The following is a 19,755-nucleotide window of genomic DNA, read 5'->3' as shown; positions in this document are numbered from 1 at the left end:
TGGGCACACAAACTTTCGTTAAAGCAGTTTTCTACTGTTCCTTTCAAAAGTTTACATGAAAGATTGAGTTTTCATGTTTGGAAATGTTGTGCTGAAATGCTACTTTTTCATATCTATACATGCTACCACAGATGATGTATTTTTTAAATAATTAAAATAAAAATGATATCACAATAGAAATACACTGTAAAAATGTGATATTAAGTTTTTTAAACTGGCTTTTGAGTTTTTTTTAAAAAATGTAAAAATGTATTATTACTTAAATCCACCACCGCCAAGCTTGGGTGTGAGTAGAGCCCTCTAGTGGGTTGCCACACATGCCCAGCCCCCCGAACACCCAAACAAACAGTCCACTAGTCCAGGACCCGGGGCTTAATCAAATGTCCAGAACGACTGAAACGCGGAGTCCGAGAACTGGCTGTGGACTCACCAGGCCGGGAAGGACAGGCCGAACCCTCCGCTTGCCGGACAAGCGCCGACGGGCACGGTGGGATCACAGAGGGAGGGTCAGAGTCCAACGTTCCGGCAGCAGGTGGGCGGCTGCGGCGGAGGGCTGGCACCACAGGCGCATCCTGCAGAATGTGTGCAGGCTTAAGTTGGTCCACTGAAACTACCTCCTGCCGGCCCCCAAAATCCAAAAGAAACCCCCTGGCCACCACCTCTGCTGTCGTGAAAGCCAGGGGAACCACCCCTGGCCACCTGGTGGTGCGATCCACCACAGTCAAAAGGTGTGTGAAACCCTGTGACTGTGGGAGTGGTCCGACCAAATTGTCGTGCACATGGTCCGAGGGGCACCTGAGTGTGCCTGTGGACCTTCGAGCGTTAGCACAGAACACACGCAGCAGCCCAATTCTTTACCGCTTTCCGCAGGCCCGGCCAAACAAACTTGTCGCTTACCAGCTTGACCGAAGCCTGTAAGCCCGGGTGAGAGAGAGCATGGATGGAGTCGAAAACACGACGGTGCCACGAAAGGGGAACGACGGGGCACCCATAGACACGTCGCAAAGCAAACGCGGACCGCCATCCCACACCGGCGTGTCTTCCAGCATGAGGCTCGTCTTTCTTTATAAGTTGCAATAGGAGAACCGTTAGCCGCAATCAGCTGCAGTCCGTGGCCTGCTGCTAAGCGGTCCGCGGCGGTGGGCGTGATGAGGCTCTTCTGGGAGCCAGAGTCCAGCAGAAAACAGCGCCCGGAGCGTGAGTCTTCAATGAAGAGCAGCCTTTCCATATCGTCAGCGACTGCAGCAGGCAGCAACGCGCTCTGGCGCCAAAACGCTGATGGTAGAAACAAAAATCTTTCCCGCGGTGTGTAGCGGTTCCTGCCGTTAGTGCCAGCTTGTCCGCTCTGGAGAAGGCTGTTGGGGGTGTCGCCGGCAGATCCACGGCCGAGGCATGCACTCCAAATGTGTGGGAAACCAGCAGGATGCGATCTGCCTCTTCAGCCAGGGAGCGGTACTCCTGCGCCGCTAGAAACGGGGAGCTGGCGAGGCCAGTTCTCACAGTGACAGGCAGTTGTCTGGTAAAGAGATGGACGAAAAGGAATCCTCCGTCGTCCGAACCGAGCAAGGACAACATGTTTTCCGTGAGTTCAAGAGCCGTGCCTCTGCCCAGCCTGGAGAGGGAAAGAAGTTTCTTGGCTTGCTCCGCACCGGAGAGGGTGTATCGCCGCGGGAGTAGGTCCTTAAGGGCGACATATTTCCCTTGCACGGGCGGGTCCCGGAGGAGGGCCATCGCACGGCGGGTGGCTAGCAGGTTGAACGATGCCACCACATGATGAAATTTCGTGTCGTCAGCCGAGATGCCGGGGAGAGCAAACTGAGCCTCCACGCGGACAAACCATGACGAGGGGTCGTGGAGCCAGAAGTCCAGCAACTGGAGTGCCACGGCAAACGTAGCCACAGCAAACATAGCCACAGCAGGAGCTAGAGGGCCGGCAGTAGCTGGCCGTCCAGGGCGAACTCCATGGTTCGATGCGTGTTCAAGGTAGGGTCACCAATATGGAGGCATGGGACACACAAAGTTGTAGCATTTTCAGCACAACATTTCAAAACATTATTTTTGATTGATTTAAACTAACCTAGACTACAAAAGGAGAGTGTAAGTAACACCAAACAAGATGTGTTTGTCAGCTTTAGTCTGCAACTGTATTGCAGTCTACCTAGTTCCAGGTTTGGAAACTTTAACTAAAATTATTACATTTTGTCGTAGCATGCTGTGTAGAGGAATCATTTACTCAAAAAAAATCTCAGAAGTTAAATTTATGCTGCGAGTTTTCCAAGACAAAAGCAAATCTTGAGTTTTATTTAAATACAGGAAAGATACACTGATGGGTATCAAGTGTCAAAGTAAAACTTGCTAAGGGAGATTTAACCAAATATGAGTGAAATTGCATGTATATATTTGAACATGTAAGTATAGTTTTGACCTTGTGTGCATTAGAGGAAATTCTTAATAAATTCAAACTTGTGAACACAATACTTGTTTTTTTTTAAAGGTAATTCTTTGGAAAGAAAAAAAAAGTTCAAAGAAAGTATTAAATATATATATGCAAACTTCTGTCCACAACTGTGGGAAAAATCTTTTTACAAGCATAAGAACGATCAAACAAAATTTTTTTTTCATCTTGCTACACCTGTGATTACATGAGAAAGAATTTCACAGCTTATAGAGAGGGAAAGAATGACCCAAAGGGATATACAGTTGCAAAATGCCTGTATTTATGTATGTGTAAATGTGTATCCACACACAGCATAAGGATATTTACTGAGCTGAGATATGGACAAGCACGAAGCATCAAGCATGGCTACAGCACTCAAGATACCACGGGCAGAGGATTATATCGCACACATGCCACTAAAGCTGTCAACTCTGCTGAATCATGAGTGTACATGCAGCTTCACCGTTGCTTTATGAAGATGAAAAGAAAAAAAAAAGTAACATTCACTTAATGGATGAATGTGTAATGCTTTAGATTAACAAATATTAGAAGAATGGAAGGAGGTGAATGTAATGTGAAACTGAATATCTAAAGGATGTTCATTTGCAAAATAGCAGAGACAAAGCAGGAAAAAGAGGATAAGTGGCTACCTGAATGCATTAAAGTAAGCATGAAATGCACTTTTCCTCTACATGAACCATCTGGGGCCTTTCCCAGACCTGTCAGTCAGACTGTTTTCTACTCTGGATGGTTACTGGGCTTAACAGGTCATCAAGGTATTGGCGGCTCAGGTGGTAGAGAGAGTTGCCGAACAATCAGGAGGTGGATTGATTCCTGGCTTTACATGTCGAAGACGCTGAAGATGCCCAAGTTGCCTCTGACGCATCCATTAGACTATAAATGTTGGCTAAAAAGTGCTTAGGAATAAATAAAAGCACTGAAATTGTGTGTTTTTAAGTGGCTTGTGGTAGAAAGCACTTTGAGTGGTCAAAGTGAGCAGAAAGTTGCTACAAGTATGAGTCTGTTTAACAGAACAGAAGAAACAATTCTTAGCGGACATATGCAATCTTTTAAGGAGCTTTCATGAGTGACCGAGGCTCAGCGAAACAAAGAGACACAACAGGACACAGAGTGAAACAACGGAGCTTAAAGATCACTGAGGACCCTGGGCATGCCTAACTCTAATCCTCTTTTTTACAGTCGTGTTACCATTGCAAGTTGGCTAGTAGATACTGTCTCTTATCTCCACCCATCCCCTCCTTTCCCTTTCTCTACTCACACTCCATATCACCCTGCTAACTGTTCCCCCATGTCTCTAAGGTCTTGTTAGGGATTCCCAGTTGTTCGCAGACATTTTCAAAAGGACTCTCCTCTTAATAGGCCACGGTCCATCCTTCTACTCTACGATTTGTCCTATTCTCTCTGCCTCACTCTCGTCTTTCGAAAGGCACAGGGAATGCGAAATATATCCATCTACATTTAATTCCATTTAATAATTCTTACATGGTATTTCTTAAACCATAAAAAAATCTCTCTGTCCTAAGCATATTTTCTAACGCTCACATTTTACAGTCCTCCATAAGACGTGCCACAAACACTTTCCAGATTATGGGACACATATTGCTGAAGTTTTTACTTAAATACACTCGAGAGAGGAACAGCAACTCTATTGCTCTCTGTGACAGTTTGCTTATAATAGAGTTACACAAAGTTACTTGGCTAGTTTTCTGGGGGGAAGGCTGATGAATAAGCAGAGCTGACAAGACACAGTCGGGCTCAGTGGGAACTCACAATGGGAATTACAGTTCTTGTAAAGCATTATTCAACTCATAAAAGATCATGTGTAAATCTTGGGCTGACAGAAATTCATAATTTGAACCACTATCAATGCCACTGCCAACATGCTTTGTTGCTTACATTACTAAGCAGCCTTGAGATCACAGCTTGATGAATGTAAATCTTCATGTTTAGTGTTGAATGTATTCCATTTTCTAGAAATGTATTCTAAAAATGCTGATCAGACAGACCAATGGAGAAATCTTGATTTTTCTTTTTTAACCACCAAGATTAACCAGCACACAGTTCAAAATGAAGCTTTCTTTCAACAATTCCAACCCTCTTTCAAAAGTAATGTTCCTAGAGAACTAAATTGCATTTACTTACCTTACTTACCAAACATTTTTCTCTATAGCAATAAAACCTTAAAATTTTAAAGAGAGACATTCATCAGGTTGATAATGGCTTTTTGACCTTGAACCCCCATCCTGTCTCATTGCCTTGATCATCTACTCTACACCTATGTCTAGTTTGCCCCAAGTGTATAAATAGTCCTCTTTTCTCCTTTGTCCCTGGGTCTGTTAAATTCCCCAAGTATGTTTGAACTGTACGATCTCGTGGGTGTTTTTGGACTTTGTTTTGACAATTCTCATCTCTGCATCAGCCCTAATAAACGTTAACTCCTGTTTAATCAGCCACAAACACAGTGAAGAAATTTAGTTTAATGACTCAAAGCAGTGAATGGACCCTAGCGAAGACCTTCTAGTTTCAGCTGCCTCTGTTAGGACATCTGCCATAAACACAGCTATGTGTCTAACTCCAGCACCCAGGTGGATTTGTTTAAAAAATGAATTAAACAAATAAATAAATAACTCAGTAGTCATAGAGTTGTTATGAAGGGAGAAACTATCAACAAAAACAACCTTTTGGTACCAGGTTGAAACATGTTTTTTTAATCCTGAAGGTGCTCAAGTGGCAGTTTTTGGCACTTGCACACACGTTGCCTCTTGGGTAAAACATGTTATCATTTTGATAATGTCATCTCTTTGTTATAAACCACAAAAAGTCTCGGTAAGCATTACTATGTGGAGATTTGCAAAAGACGCTAAACCATTCTGACTCACAAATGTGCCCAAATGCAGACATGGTAAAAGAAAAAGGAAGCGAATTACTCAGTACAGGTTGAACATTATTGGAGTGCAAATATGGATGTAATGCTTTCGAATCAGTGACTCACAGAGGTCACTAACATGAAGATGATACAACAACTTTGCAAGTGTTGTTAGAATATTAGCCTTATTTTGAGAACACATTCTGACTGCACACTTTTAGAGCAAAGAAATTCCACACGTTGGTGTTTTCAGTGCCAACGTGGCTTTGAAGAAGAAAATTTAGCCACCATCAATTTATCATTTATACCTGTGTTTTTCACACTGTTAACATATTTTCCACAAGATAGACCTCATGTCCTAAGTAGAGGAGGCACACTAGAAAAACTGTTTCTAGTCCTACCAATGTAAGACTAAGATTCATGTCACAAAACACCACTGTAACACTGTAGTGTCTATCTCTATCCTTAGGCCCAATTGCTAAAAAAGACTGCATCTCTATTTGTATTGCAAATCCCATACTACAATTCCTGTACTTACACAATCAACAAACCCTAACCCGACTCTAATCAAGCTATGTTTCTGTGTAATAGAAAAATTAACCACAATTTATTGCAGCAATTACAATCAAGAGCGATGTTTCGGTTTAACGGAGGCCTATAATTGATTCCAACAAGCAAAAAGTGAAGAAGCAGCTCCGAGTGCTGGAGTGAATTGAGAAGTGCAGACTCTTGCGGTGAATTAAAATAGTAAGTATTTTAAATGAAGTGTGAAGAAATAAAAATGTGCGTGTGTGTGTGCGTGCATGCTCTAGATTAGCATGAGTTGAGTTCTGAGCACCTCATTCACCACAATTAGTTTGTGGCGGTCTAAAACCAGGAAAACAGGCAAGGAGTAATTGGATTTAAATTAGACATGTTCTCTGCTCATAGCTACCTAATGTAACGTGGAGCACAGTCCTCTTACTCTTCCTTCGACTTCTTCCCTTTATCTCATTTACCAACCCTCAATCTCTTCCCACTCCTGATGCTTATATAACCCACCCAGCTGACTCCATCATGCACTTTACCCCTTACTTGCATTATACCCATTCCCTTCCAGTTCATTTGGTGTTTTTACGTGTCATCTTGTACATTATCTGTTTTAGATCATGTTTTCTACTTTTCCTTGTTCTTGCTACCAGAAATGAATTACTTTAAAGGAACAGATCAAAGAATGTGTACCAAGAAAGTGTCGAGGTTTTTATTATTTCATAGGTTTTAAAACATTTCACAGAACAGAATCATTTCTCTTAAGAGTTTTTAAATGATCTTTTATTAGCTAATGACTCTGTGGACAGCATTATTTTAAGGCTTTAGATCTAACCAGTTTCACAGGGTTCTATTCTATTACTTTGCCAGGTATCAATTCTGTGCTGATGATTTCCAAATCTACCTGCTCCTAAAAGTATTACATATTTTGTCAAGTGACATTAAAGTCTGAATGACCTTAATTTTTTTTTTTTACTTTAATGAGAAGTATGAATTACAATAATAAAAACCAATTAGTTCCAGCGATGATCCAAAACTGGACCTGTGTCCAATGTCTCCAAAGGTTGATTCTGTTGATCTGGACGTAGCGTTTTTAGTTTCCATTATAAATAAGCTTGGTGTGAAAATGGGCTGTAACTTAAAGACTGAACAAACAATTCTTAATTCATTTGTTCAATTAGGTTTTTACCAACTAAGGCTTCTAAGGTCAAGCACTTCTTATTTATTATTAACTTTTAGAAAGTTATACATGCTTTTATTACTAAGAGCCATTTCGTTCGTCACCGACACAACACTACTTTTGTCAACTTTTTAAAAAAAATAAAATTGGATTGGATTGTTAAATTGGATGCTCAAATTAGACATGGCTAAAGTTTCAAGCCATATTTAAGCATATGATAAAGTAACCCCTGTAAAGCCAAAACTAAGGCTTTACGTTCAGAGTTATTTAGTACGTCAGCACTAAATCCACACCCATCTGCTGCTCAATCCCTCTGTTTAAAAAATGTAACCAATCAGAAGGAAAGCTATGTTAAAAGTAAGTGGAAAGGCGCTAAAAAAAGCTGGTTTCTAACAGCAGTGAAGGGCTTCACAAAGGTTCACTATAAAATAAGCATTATTCTAAACACTGAACCATTAAACTGGAACAGTTTGCAGCCGAGAGTGAAGTGGTGGGAATGAGAATCAGCACCTCCAAATCTGGGGCCATGGTCCTCAGCCGGAAAATGGGTGGAGTGTCCAGTCCGGGTCAGGGACGAGTTCCTGCCCCAAGTGGAGGAGTTTAAGTATCTCGGGGTCTTGTTCACGAGTGACGGGAGAAGGGAGCGGGAGATTGATGGTCCATCATGTTGAAGAGAGAGCTGAGTATAAAGCGAAGCCCTCAATTTACCAGTAGTTCTACACCCCTACCCTCAACTATGGTCACAACCTGTGGGTAGTGACCAAATGAACAAGATCGCGGATACAAGCGGCGGAAATGAGCTTCCTCCGAAGGGTGGCTGGCCTCTGCCTTAGAGATAGGGTGAGAAGTTCAGCCATCCAGGAGGGACTCAGAGTAGAGCCGCTGCTCCTCCACATTGGAAGGAGCCAGTTGAGGTGGTTCAGTCATCTCATAAGGCGGCCTCCTGGGCGCCTCCTGGGTGAGGTGTTCTGGGCATGTCCCAGCCAGGAGGAAGCCCCAGGGCAGACCCAGGACAAGCTGGAGAGATTATATCTCTCGGTTGGCCTGGGAACGCCTTGGTGTTACCCCGGACAAGCTGGAGGAGGTGGCTGGGGAGAGGGAGAGGTGTGGGCTTCTCTGTTTATGCTGCTGATTAAATTGCTGATTAAATTTCTTGATAATCAATTAACAGGCGAACTGCTTGAGCACAGTTTTATTTTTTCTTAATTTCTTCCTTTTCCCTTCCTCTAGTTTGTAATCACATCACGTACATGTGAACTTTTGTCCTCACTTATTTATTTATGTGAAACTGTGTATCTCCCAGAATGTGTTTATGTGCTCCAAGTGTTGCTTGTGAACAAACTGTATCAGAAAGTCCGTGAGTGTATTTTACATCTGCTGTAGGCAGTGATGCCATTCCTCTCAAAGTGTGATGTCTCATCTCCAAAAATAGGTTTATGTGCATGTTTATTGTTGTGCAGGACCATCAAATCTCATCCTGGCTGAGACAGCTTCTACTGCCACTAAAGTTGGCTCTTGCCACTATATCTGGACACACACAGATACTATGTGCACACACACTCTGTCCTCTGCCTCATTTACTCCCTCTCAGCCTCCCCCTTCATCTCACTCTGAAGGCTCATTAGAACAAAATCTGTATCTGACGTGTCACTCAAACAGACTCCAGGAGTCTTTGTTTCTTTGCTTCTAAAAGCACAAATGCACAGTTATACTGTAAACTGTTCCATCTTTACATTCAGTATCTAACAAGATACCAGTGAAGCCTCTTTTTTTCTATTCCATGTCTTCGAGATAAAAAATAAATACATAAAATTTCCTCGACTATAATGTTTCTACTTCTTTTCTGTATTCTTTTTAACCATATTACTGTTTTCAGTCCAAAGAACATTTTATTCTTTTACTCTAAGTGGTGTAGTGCTGATCACTTACTGCCTCACAACAAGAAGGCTCCTGGTTCACCTCTCTGTATAAAGTCTGTGTGTTTTCTGTGCACGCTGAAGTTTATTTGTGTGTGTATGTAGCAGCTACACTGATCCATCATAGTCATCATGAAATGAAAGAAAACAAGAGGAGGACATTTCCGAGTGTTGGATTGATTTTTGAATCACAGTGTAATTTGACAGTGCATTTGCGGAGCTTCTCGATTATCTCATCTCCTTAACTTTTTCCCCACCGGGCATTTTTGTCAATGAAAAACTTGAAGTGTGCTGAAGAGCACAGGAGTGACAGCTGAGTCATTTTACACAAGAAAAACAAACAAACAGGGACAAATTTCTCATACGTCACTACACAAGGGCTCGTCTGTGAGATGGCCTCCTCATGCGCGATTACAATACGAGGCTACAATTTAGCCTACATAGTCACTGCTGCTGCCAGCATTTATCCACCCACCCGGTGGGGTGACCATGATACCCCATCAGCCTTACGTGGCTAAGGGGTAAAAAATGGTGACAGAAAGAGAAGCTGGAATTGCACAGGAGGAAATGACACCACCGAATGGGCCGATCACAGCTGCACTGACATGACGTGGTTACCATTCTGAGGGGCTGCAGCGTAAAATCAATGAGCAATAAAAACTAAATTTTTCATGACCAACTTTCTCATTTAAATGAACCCAACTTGAAAATAAACCTGTCTTTATTATTGATGTGACCATTTCTCCTGACTGAGACAGTACCCCATCAGAGAAATCACTGTCATTACCCTGAATATAACATGGCTGAGCATGTGACAGTACACAGTGTACATCAGCCTTAATAATACATCCATCCTGATAATGGCTCCATCCAGCTCGGTCCTGATCTGTGTCTCTCTGCGGGGATCTGGAATGGCTTGATGTTACTGCAGCCACTGCCTGATACTGCACAACTCATCTATATTTCAGTAGGGCAGTGTGGAGTGTGTGTGTGTGTGTGTGTGTGTGTGTGTGTGTGTGTGTGTGTGTGTGTGTGTGTGTGTGTGTGTGTGTGTGTGTGTGAGAAAAGACAGGGCGAGAGATGGAGTGGACAATCACTGCTTTAATTTAGTAGTCTAATTCTGGTTGCAAGCTGGGCAAATAAGTGAATTTAAAGAGAAGTGTTATAGTGAGAGCTGTGAATCTGTGCTGGAGCCCTTTCTTTGTTGAGTTTCACTTACTCAACAAGCTTGTAAAGATTCTTTTTACAATTTAACCCAGCGGTCCCCCAACCCCCGGGCCTCGGACCGGTACCGGTCCGTGAGTCGTTTGGTCCCAGGCCACGAGAGTTGAGGCTCAGGTGTGAAATGTATGGTTTTCAGGGTTTTTATCGGTTTTCAGCGTTATTTTATCGTTTTTATCGTTAACTCGGTTTTCCTTGGTCTTTTCACGTGTGTTATGAATAAATCTTCTTTTTTTCGGTACCGGTACTAGTTTTATTTTGTTGTATTTATCCGCGACACCTTAAAGGCCGGTCCATGAAAATATTGTCGGGCATAAACCGGTCCGTGGTGCAAAAAAGGTTGGAGACCGCTGATTCAACCCACAAAGTGACAAAAGCAGCAGAAAGCTACAACACCAAGGAGCTTTCCTGTGGATGCACTCTGGACCTTAACATCCATAACAGACAGTGACTGTCTCCGACCTCACCCTCTCAAAGTCAAAGCCACGCAGAAATTTTTCTTCCATGCTGTCAAGATGTTCTGAGATAGAGGCTGGCACCAAATCACAGGCATGTGTGAAAGCATGGCCTTTTTAAGTCAACTCAGATCTGACCACATCAGACGTAAAGGCAAATAGTCACATGAAATTTTCAATTTCATTACACCCACCCCCCCCACAGAATGACACAGAATACTAGAAACTAGTATTTTCACCTGAGATTTTTTATGTATTTTTTTGATAAACAAGTTACAGTAAGTAAAAGGTCTCTTTTATCTACATTCTGTTACTGGCTCATCTTCTAGCTTTGTTTCCTTTTGTGTCAAAATTTTCTAAAAAAGACATTTTTTTAACGCTCACAAATTGGAAACCTCTGGTGCTTGTTTGACAATCTTTTAGGTTTTACTCTAACATGTTCAGTTTACAAAGAAAGCAGGTTAAAGGCACTCCCACACTGGATTTTCACCACGGGTAACCTGCCATTATATACAATTTATGCTGTTGTTGTTTTTTTAACATTTATTATATTTAGTGTGAAACACAGAGAAACATTTTTTGTCTGAAAGCACTGAAAAATGTTGGCTAGCCACAGTGAATTTAAGACTGACTCAGACTGACAGCTGTCCAGTTCTTAACTACCAGCCTCCATCAGGGCTAGCAGGAAGACAAGTAAGGCCTTCACCGACTGCAGAGTTAAGATTTAGACCTACTGGGCCTTTCAATGTCAGCAACGGGCTTTAAGGTCAACTAATGCCCCCAAAGAGATAGCTGGGAAGTTATTACACTGAGTGGAAAAGAGAGAAGCTCAGGCTGACCTTTAAAAAACCACACTTAAATCAGCCAACGCCACAGGCGCTGTTCTACGTTGGGCTCACTCTGCTTCTGTGTGTCAGTGTGTGTGCACGTTTAGAAGGTTAGTGCAAATCTGCTGCCTCCTTAAAGACACTGACGCTGGAGTAAATCAGCATGCGTCTACAAAGCTGAAAGCTGATCTTTGCTTTAGCGATTGGTGATATATTTTTCTCAGTTTGTCGAAATGATGCATCACTTTCAATCAAACATGATGTTGAAAGCTTACCTTATACGGGAGGAAGAGGGACTTGACTGCTGCTAGGAGACTTGTGGTATCTGGAGCATCCCTCTGGCCACAGATCACAATCTAAAAAAGATAAATAAAAAAAATAGAAGAGGGAGGGTGAGGAAAAAAAGATTATGTGGATGAAAGAAGAAGGAAGAAAGAGGAAAGAAGTATAATAAGACCAAAGCAATGGGGGGGAAAGGTGACACGTGGGACGAGGAGATGGAGAGGAAGTGATATAGGTCAGTACTGTATTTGTAGCACTAACAAGGGAGGCAGGTGTTTTCTCTGGGATTGCCTTCCCCTGCTTTACTTCTCAGTTTGTTACCCTCGCGCTGTTACCCTGACCTGTCACCCTGTCATCTATGACAGACAAACCCCTAACTAATCCTGTTTTAGGCTCCTGTTATTCCCTTCTCTCACACGCTTTCAAACTTAAAATTTTCTTTGAGTGTTACAGAAACTTTGGGCTAACTCCTGCTGTGCCTGCTAGTTTTGGTGGTTTCAGGCTAAACTGAGGGTGTTAATATTTCAAAGCAGTTACATAACTGAACAGCTGAAATAATCCCTTAAATGCACAAGTCCTGTTTAAAAACAGGGGAAATGATTAAGAGTCTGTGTGTCCAGGGATTAGATGTGCAGGGAGCTTAGAGAGGTGCTGTCCTCAGATGACCTACGGGCCATGAAATGGGGTGAAAAATATGTATCAACAAATTAGCTGCTTGCTTAAGGAGGACTCTTGTAAACAAATGTTTATCCAAACAGGGTTTATATGATGGGCGCTGAGCTTCCAAGTTAATAATGAAAAAGTAGCAGCGGGAGGAGAAACAGCACAGGACATAAATATTGTGAATGGTGAGGATATTGAAGGCTACTTGGCTCTAACTCCACTTTCATTAGTCAGTAAATTACACACACAGCCACTTTGTTCACAGTCTAACTCGTGATTATTACTGGGATCGAGGTTTACCAATGAAGCTAAAGAAATACAACATTGTTTAAAAAAATTCTCATTTTTTTAATTACTGCAAAACTTTCATACATTCCAGTTTCATTATATATAAAGTGAAAGATTTTTCATCCTTCATTTGATTTAGAACACTTCCTCAGCTTAAGGATGTGCGTGACTACTTGACTAGATGACTAACTGTCGCTGCTGGTTGGTACCAGACATTCTGCTCATTTAATCTAATTGTTAACATTTCAATCGATGCCAGCAATTTATTGTGTCGTAAAGGTTATGCATCCATGAGCCACCAGATGGAGCTGCAGCCCCAAGATCGCTGTAGAAACCCCCATAAATCTGTAAATCTAGGCTTGATCCTTTATTTAAGTCACTGCTAGTCAAGCTGGTTTGATAGTCTGATCGGACAAAGGAGGGAGAAAGGTTTCACCCACCACAGCAGGGCTGTAACTAAAGATTATTCATGTAGTGATCTAATTTGCCTTTTTCTTTAACTTTCTAAAACGGACCCATTCAGACCTGGCGTCACAGCTCCAGGGTGCGGGCGCTTTAAATAATCACGCACTGCGGTAGTGCTGTTGTGGGAGGAAAGCTCCACTTTGCACAATCTACATTTAATGTTTATCTTAATCTCTCATTTCCATTTTCTTCCGTCCTCCTTGTTTTGCGGTCAGTTACAAAAACACATTTACGTGGTACTAGCGTCTGATGCGTCGACAATAAATTTCTGCGCAGGCGATGTCGTCGATTATGCTGAGGAATAGTTGCAGCCCTACACCACACGCACACTCCTGTGCAGCCCCTCATTTAGTCGACTAAGAAATTAGTTGCCAGGAGCTGAGATCAATCAAAAACTGATTTACAATACAAAAACAACTTCTGAACACAATGTTACTTATTACTTTAAAAGCAGACACAAATGTGATATAAAAACAAAATGGACTTGACTGAACTAAAAAGCTCCCTGCTATCTTTTTTCATTAAATGAAAAATCGTTTTGATTTCAGGGAACAAAAATCGTAACTTTTTTTTTTTTGTTCAGTAAAAGATGTTTAACAGTGATAACGTAAATGTGGGTCACAAACTGATCCAGGTGGGCCGCGCAGCATAATTTACAATAAATACCTAAAAAAATATATTTGATTCTTACAAACAAATTACATTTCAAGTGCACAGAAAAGCATCGTTTTAAAAGTCACACCTTTTAGACTTTTATACAACTTAATCCTGTTTGATAACTTTATAAAATTAGATGCACTTATTATTTAACCCTACAGGATAAAATCCTTTAGGATTGGTTTCAAAATCAACACATTTTTATTTTAAAAGTTTTGGGATTCTAAAGAACTTCTGAGGGTTTAAGGGGTTTCAAAATAACTTATTTTTTATTATTATTATTATTATTATTATTATTATTATTATTATTATTATTATTATTCAGGTTTTCAGACCATTTCCTGATCTTGAACTCATCTCACATTTCATAGTAACCAGGAAACTTAATTTGGAAAGAAAAACTAAGATTAAAACAAATGAATGACAAAACACGCACAGGAAACGTTTCATTTTTCATTTGTGAGACGATCAGAGTGACTAAAAGTTTTGTGTGTCCCATTTCAAACTGTGCCGTGGAAGTTTAGGAATGGCTGAAACACAATACAGTAAAGTACAGTACAGTAGGGCTGCTTGCTGTGAGGAATAGTATACGTTATCTCTGTCTTTCACTTTTTGCAATATTTGTTATTATAAAAAAAGTTAACAAACAGACATGACTTTAGGCTCTGGTTGCTTCATGGCATCTGTAGTTTGACCAACTAAAGAGAGAACTTTATTACCCAAATATGCAAACATCATCAATCAATAAAACTTTATTTGCAGTGCTGTGGAGAGATGTAGTGGAATAGTTTCATACTGATTCACGTTCACTTTACTGCATGGTTACTGAGTATACAAGAGAATCAGTTAAATCTGTTTCACCAGCTTCTTGTTCAGCTTTTGTTTCTGCTATGCCACATCATTTTCTTCAGTTTTTGTTTACCGCTAAATGCAAATTGCATGACAAACTGTGTTTGCACAATACATCATTCAAGCAGAAACCTTTGCCTTTAGTGGGTGGATGCAAAAATCAATTTGGGCTGGCAGCCTGGCAAACACCTGCTCTCCAAGCCAACCTGGCTTTTAGGACAACTGTCTTTGGCTAACACCAATCAACAGTGGCACTTTAAATGCGTAATATTAAATCAAGACTACTTTGACTATCCTACCAATACCAATTGTAAAGTATTATCTGGTTGTCATAGTAACTAAAACCCACCAGTAGCCCTGATTCCTACATGCAAAACTCAAAAGACTTTAATAACCGGTGAACTCACAGGACAACATAAATCCTTCTGGTGCCTGAACTTGTTCCCCTTCATGATCATGTGTGTTAGTTTCAAACTCACCTGTTTAAGTGTGTAGTGCTGGGCCATAAGAGCTCGCACCATTTCAGGCAAGGCTATGGGAACAGTGGTCAGACGGTCAGAGAATGCCGTCAGTAGCTGCTGGGACTTCTGGAGCCACTCCTGTCTTCCAGTGTAGTGGGACAGACGAAGGAGGTTGAACGCTGAGACTGAGTTAGCACTGGGCTCAGCTCCATCCTGATCTGAGACGCAAAGACAAACAAAAGATGCTCAACAGTTACAGTCTAAGACCTTGAATATACTCTGAATCAAGAAAACAGAGGAGTTATTTAAATGAAACCGAGTATAAAGTTATAGTCACACTAAAACCGTGGTCAGAGATTTCAGCATGAGCATATTTATTGCACAATTGTGCAAAGAATTTGCAAACTCACTGGCTTTGAACGACTCCTCTGAAGATACACTTCAGTTGTTTGGAGACAGGCTGCTTTTCACCAGGCAACGTGCAATAAAAATACTCACAGCAACTACTTGCAAATTGTTCACCGATAGCAAAAAACTTCAATGCAATTACCAGGCGACCAGTGATTATTCCTAGTTACAGAGATGTTGCCATCCTATTTTTACTCTAGTGTGACTGAGCCATAAGACGGGGATTAGGACTTGATACAAAACAGACTCACTCACAACACAACTCATTTATTGTTATCTGAAACAAGGTCCTGGGAAGGTGCACAAAAAACAATAATCAACTTAAGCATTATTTTGTCTTTTAGATATTCTTCACTAAAGTTGGCTTCAATTTTTGCCCAGTGACTGCATTGAAGTCTTTTGCTGTCGGTGACCGACTGAAACTGAATGTTTGAACATTCAGTTGTGGAAACACAGGTATTGCCCACTAAGTTCAGCAAATTGTCCTCTTTTTTTTGTTTGTTTGTTTAAAATGCCAACATCAATCAACAAAAGCTTCTTTTTTATTTTTCAATTTTATTTTTAATGAAAAAAATCATTTTAAAAAAATAATAAAAAATGAATGCAGGTTTAGGAAATTTCATGCTTAATTTTTCAGACTCAGATTATGCTCAGTGTTTTATAAACTCTATGGCATAGCAATGCGTTGTACGTTATTTTTAACTAATGTGATTTGTCTAAACATGAACAAACATTAAAAGTTTCGCTTTTAAATCCAGAATGTTGCCATGCTTGTAATCCAAATGTGGATGCAATGCCTTTCTGTGTGATGTGATGGACACAACAGATAACCCTATGAATGGCTCTGTTCAGTGACTGGTCCTTATCATTCATATCAGTGTCTAATGAGAACCTGGAAGGTGATGTTCCCATAACCTCTGCCCTTGCTACATGATTGCTTCTCAGGCCTGAGTTCTGTGTTTCTGAATGTGTGTGAGTGTGCTTTTTATTGTCCAACACAATTTACTCTTTAAGTTAAACTGCACATTTTGAGCAAAACCTGGAAATGTAGAGTTGTAGAGTTCTGACTTCTAAGTATTTACAGCAAAATGGCCCTACACAGCCACACAGCTGTCCTGTACACTGCATATTCAATATGTTTTATAATGAGCACGAATTACCATCATCCATGCGTGACTGAAATGCAGAAATACTTTGATTTGCATGTTTCTGGACTCCACAGCAAGGAAGTTTCAGCACACACACACACACACACACACACACACACACACTGTAAACACACACAGAGGTTTAACCTGAGAGTCTGTTTGCTTTCAACATTTCACATCTCATCTCTTAAGGATCCCCATGGAAGGAGGGCAGATGAAGGCGTGACAGTACTGCTTCCAAACAGACACACACATAGAAAACTTGCTGTCAGCACAGAAACACACACTCACTGCAGTAAAGCACTACTTAAGACTTTTATCAGTTTTTTAAAGTCTACAAAAACAGCTGAAGCAGTCTCAAGTTGATGTATCCTGTATTTTTCTGTCTTTTTAAATGGGAATACATCTGACAATGCACTGTGACCACGAGAGACAAAAAGTGTTTTCACAAACAACTGATTTTCAACTACAAAACAAAGACGGATATTGTGCATAATTGCAACCTTAGTCTTCAAAAACAAATACACACAAGGGAGGCTGAGGCGAGGGGATGTAGAGTGGCAGCATAGTGGGGTAATCCGTCTTGCGGTGACAGGCCACGCTGCTGGGACCGGCGTCCACACTGCAGCGGGTGTAGCGTCACTAATGGGCTTCAACCCCACACAGCGCCGCCACCATAATGGCTCCGTCAATCCTCTCAGATGAGAGAGCTCTCACGTGTCAGCTTCGATAAACACACACAGATGCAGGTGTGACGGCGCGCAGGGACAAGCGCTCCAAAACACACAAGCTCAGGCTGCCATCATCTCTGATCTGTCCCACATTTCATAATAAAAATAACAATCACCAAAAGATCTGCATTTCCAACTGAAAAATGATGAATCCTGTCATGGAGGAAAAGAAAAGATGTAACGTGAGATCCATTTGGAAGGGAGAAAGACGAGCCTACTGACTGTATTAGTAAGGAGAAAAAAAATTAACTGAGTCGAGATGACAAAAGAGTTATGAATAAAAATACAAGTGGGAGTAGGAAGCTGTTGAAATAGATGGTCCCTGTCAGACAGAGCAGCTTGGGAGCAAAAACAAATAGGCAATCTACAGCCTGGCAGATCAAAGGTGCATGTCAGCACGTAGACAAAGTGTCAGTTTCTCTGACATGCCAGCAGCCATCAGTTACAGAAGTGGATTGGCAACTGAAGAAAGGCTGGAGTGCACATCCAGGCCAGGACCATTTATTTTTATATCCCCAGTCCTTTGGTACAAAAAAAATCTCCTTTTTCTACAGATTTGCAACATTAAAGAAGTTCTTGAGGAAAAGTTTTTTTGTTTTTTACGAGCTAAGCAAAAAGTATAGACCAGGGATCGGCAACCTGCGGCTCCGGAGCCGCATGCGGCTCTTTAGTCCTTGTACTGCGGCTCCGCGTGGTCTGGGAAAATAAATTAGAAGTATTTAGCTGAAGTGTGTTTTATTTGTGATTAGTTATTTTTTTAACTTGTAGTTCTAAATTGGAAGATTATTGTGATATTGAAATATAAAATAAAATTATATTTTATTATTTTTTCATCGCTCAAAATAAGCGTCACACTCGCGGAAGCCGGTATACCCGCCGAAGCGCCGTGCATTTATCGAGACTTTCAACCCCAGGTAGGCCAATTATGGATCTTCGGATCCACATTATGTCAGCAGCTGTTCTCCACCGTGAACTATGTTAAAAACAAACACCGCTCACGCCTCACAGATGACAGCTTACAGTCCTGCGTAAAGATGAAAGTGACTTAATAAAGCCCCGATTTTCAGACGCTGTGTGCGGAGGTTCAGGAGCGGAAGTCCCATTGTAAACATACCACGCAGACCCGACGATGTTTCCATGAACGTGCTTTTCAGCATCTCTTTATTGACCACTTTTCACACACGGTTGCTGTACGCATACAGCCGGCTGTAGCTTTTCAGCTCACAGCCCGACACACACCAACACAACAGCCGAGAGCACAGACGTTAAGGCGGCGAGGCGAGATTGCGGGTGCCGCTCAGGTGCGTCCGCCTCCCCTGCAGCGGCGCTGCAGACGATGCCCCGCCACACACATCAACCTGGTAAAATACATATTTAGGCAGAATTTTGCAAATATCTATTTTTCATCTTTTAGCAGCATAGTGCTTTTTTTCCAATTGTTTTTTCAAAGTCAGGTCAAGGCTCCAAAAGCCCAAAGGCGATATAAGGGGGCCTCACAACAGTTTTTGTTTGCTGGATCATTTTAGTTCAGCTGGGTGTCTTTCCTTTTGTTATATTTCTTTAAGAGTTCAAAATGTGTTAATTACATAAATAAAATGTAATTTTCTCTGTAGCACTTCATGGATTTCATAAGCAACACACCTTAGTTGAAGCATAAAGGTAAAAAACAAAACAAAATAATATATGCAGTGTTATCTTCATTTTAGATGTCAAAAAGTATTTGCGGCTCCCAGTGTTTCTTTTGCGTGGAAACCGGGTCCAAGTGGCTCTTTGGGTGTTAAAGGTTGCAGACCCCTGGTATAGACCATTATATTTTCAGACACTGTACAGAATATGTATATATGCGGATGGGTTTCTTGGACATTTGTTTATATTTAACGGCGCAGCGAGTCTCTTTACAGAAACTCTTTAAATCTTTTAGCTTTCTTGGCTAACAGATTAGCTACCTGCTTAGCTACCTGAAGCTTGAGCTCCTTCCACAGACGTTTACAGGACTGAGGTCTGGAGACTGGCTAGCCTTGTTTGGAAGAACAGATATGTTGAGTGTGACCCAAAGAACATATCTGTTCTTCCAAACATGGCAGGTTAGGTTGATGTGAGTGAGTTTCATCTGACCGCAGCACTTATTCCAAGCCTTCTCTGAATTATTTAGCTGTTCAATGGGAAAGTTAAGATTTGGTCTTGCCGACCATGGCGGACAGACTGGAATGGAAGAAACTAATTCTGTGGACAGGTGTGCTTTACACACATAACACATTGAGATCAGGAGTATCTGTAATTGACTGATTGTTTGTAACGTGGCACACAACCAATCAGTGGGAACCAGAATTCTGGCTGGGCTGTAGGGAATCA

General features: G+C 41.4%; 1 protein-coding gene across 1 annotated transcript in view; it reads right to left on the bottom strand.

Annotated features, from left to right (window-relative positions):
- The window catches only part of spata20 (spermatogenesis associated 20), a 56,415-nt gene that overhangs the window by 13,246 nt on the left and 23,414 nt on the right, over window positions 1-19,755 (bottom strand). Inside the window, exons 14-15 of the mRNA XM_085361221.1 lie at window positions 15,135-15,334; window positions 11,727-11,807 (exon numbers count right to left, since the gene is read on the bottom strand). Of these exons, the coding sequence (XP_085217347.1) occupies window positions 11,727-11,807; window positions 15,135-15,334 (281 nt within the window). The remainder of the gene's footprint in view (window positions 1-11,726; window positions 11,808-15,134; window positions 15,335-19,755) is intronic.

Source organism: Diplotaxodon limnothrissa, linkage group LG8, assembly GCF_057381915.1.
Source record: "Diplotaxodon limnothrissa isolate DT_005_m linkage group LG8, D_limnothrissa_male_GT1.1, whole genome shotgun sequence".
In the NCBI taxonomy this organism is placed as follows: domain Eukaryota; kingdom Metazoa; phylum Chordata; class Actinopteri; order Cichliformes; family Cichlidae; genus Diplotaxodon; species Diplotaxodon limnothrissa.
This window is presented reverse-complemented; position numbering and strand designations above follow the sequence as displayed.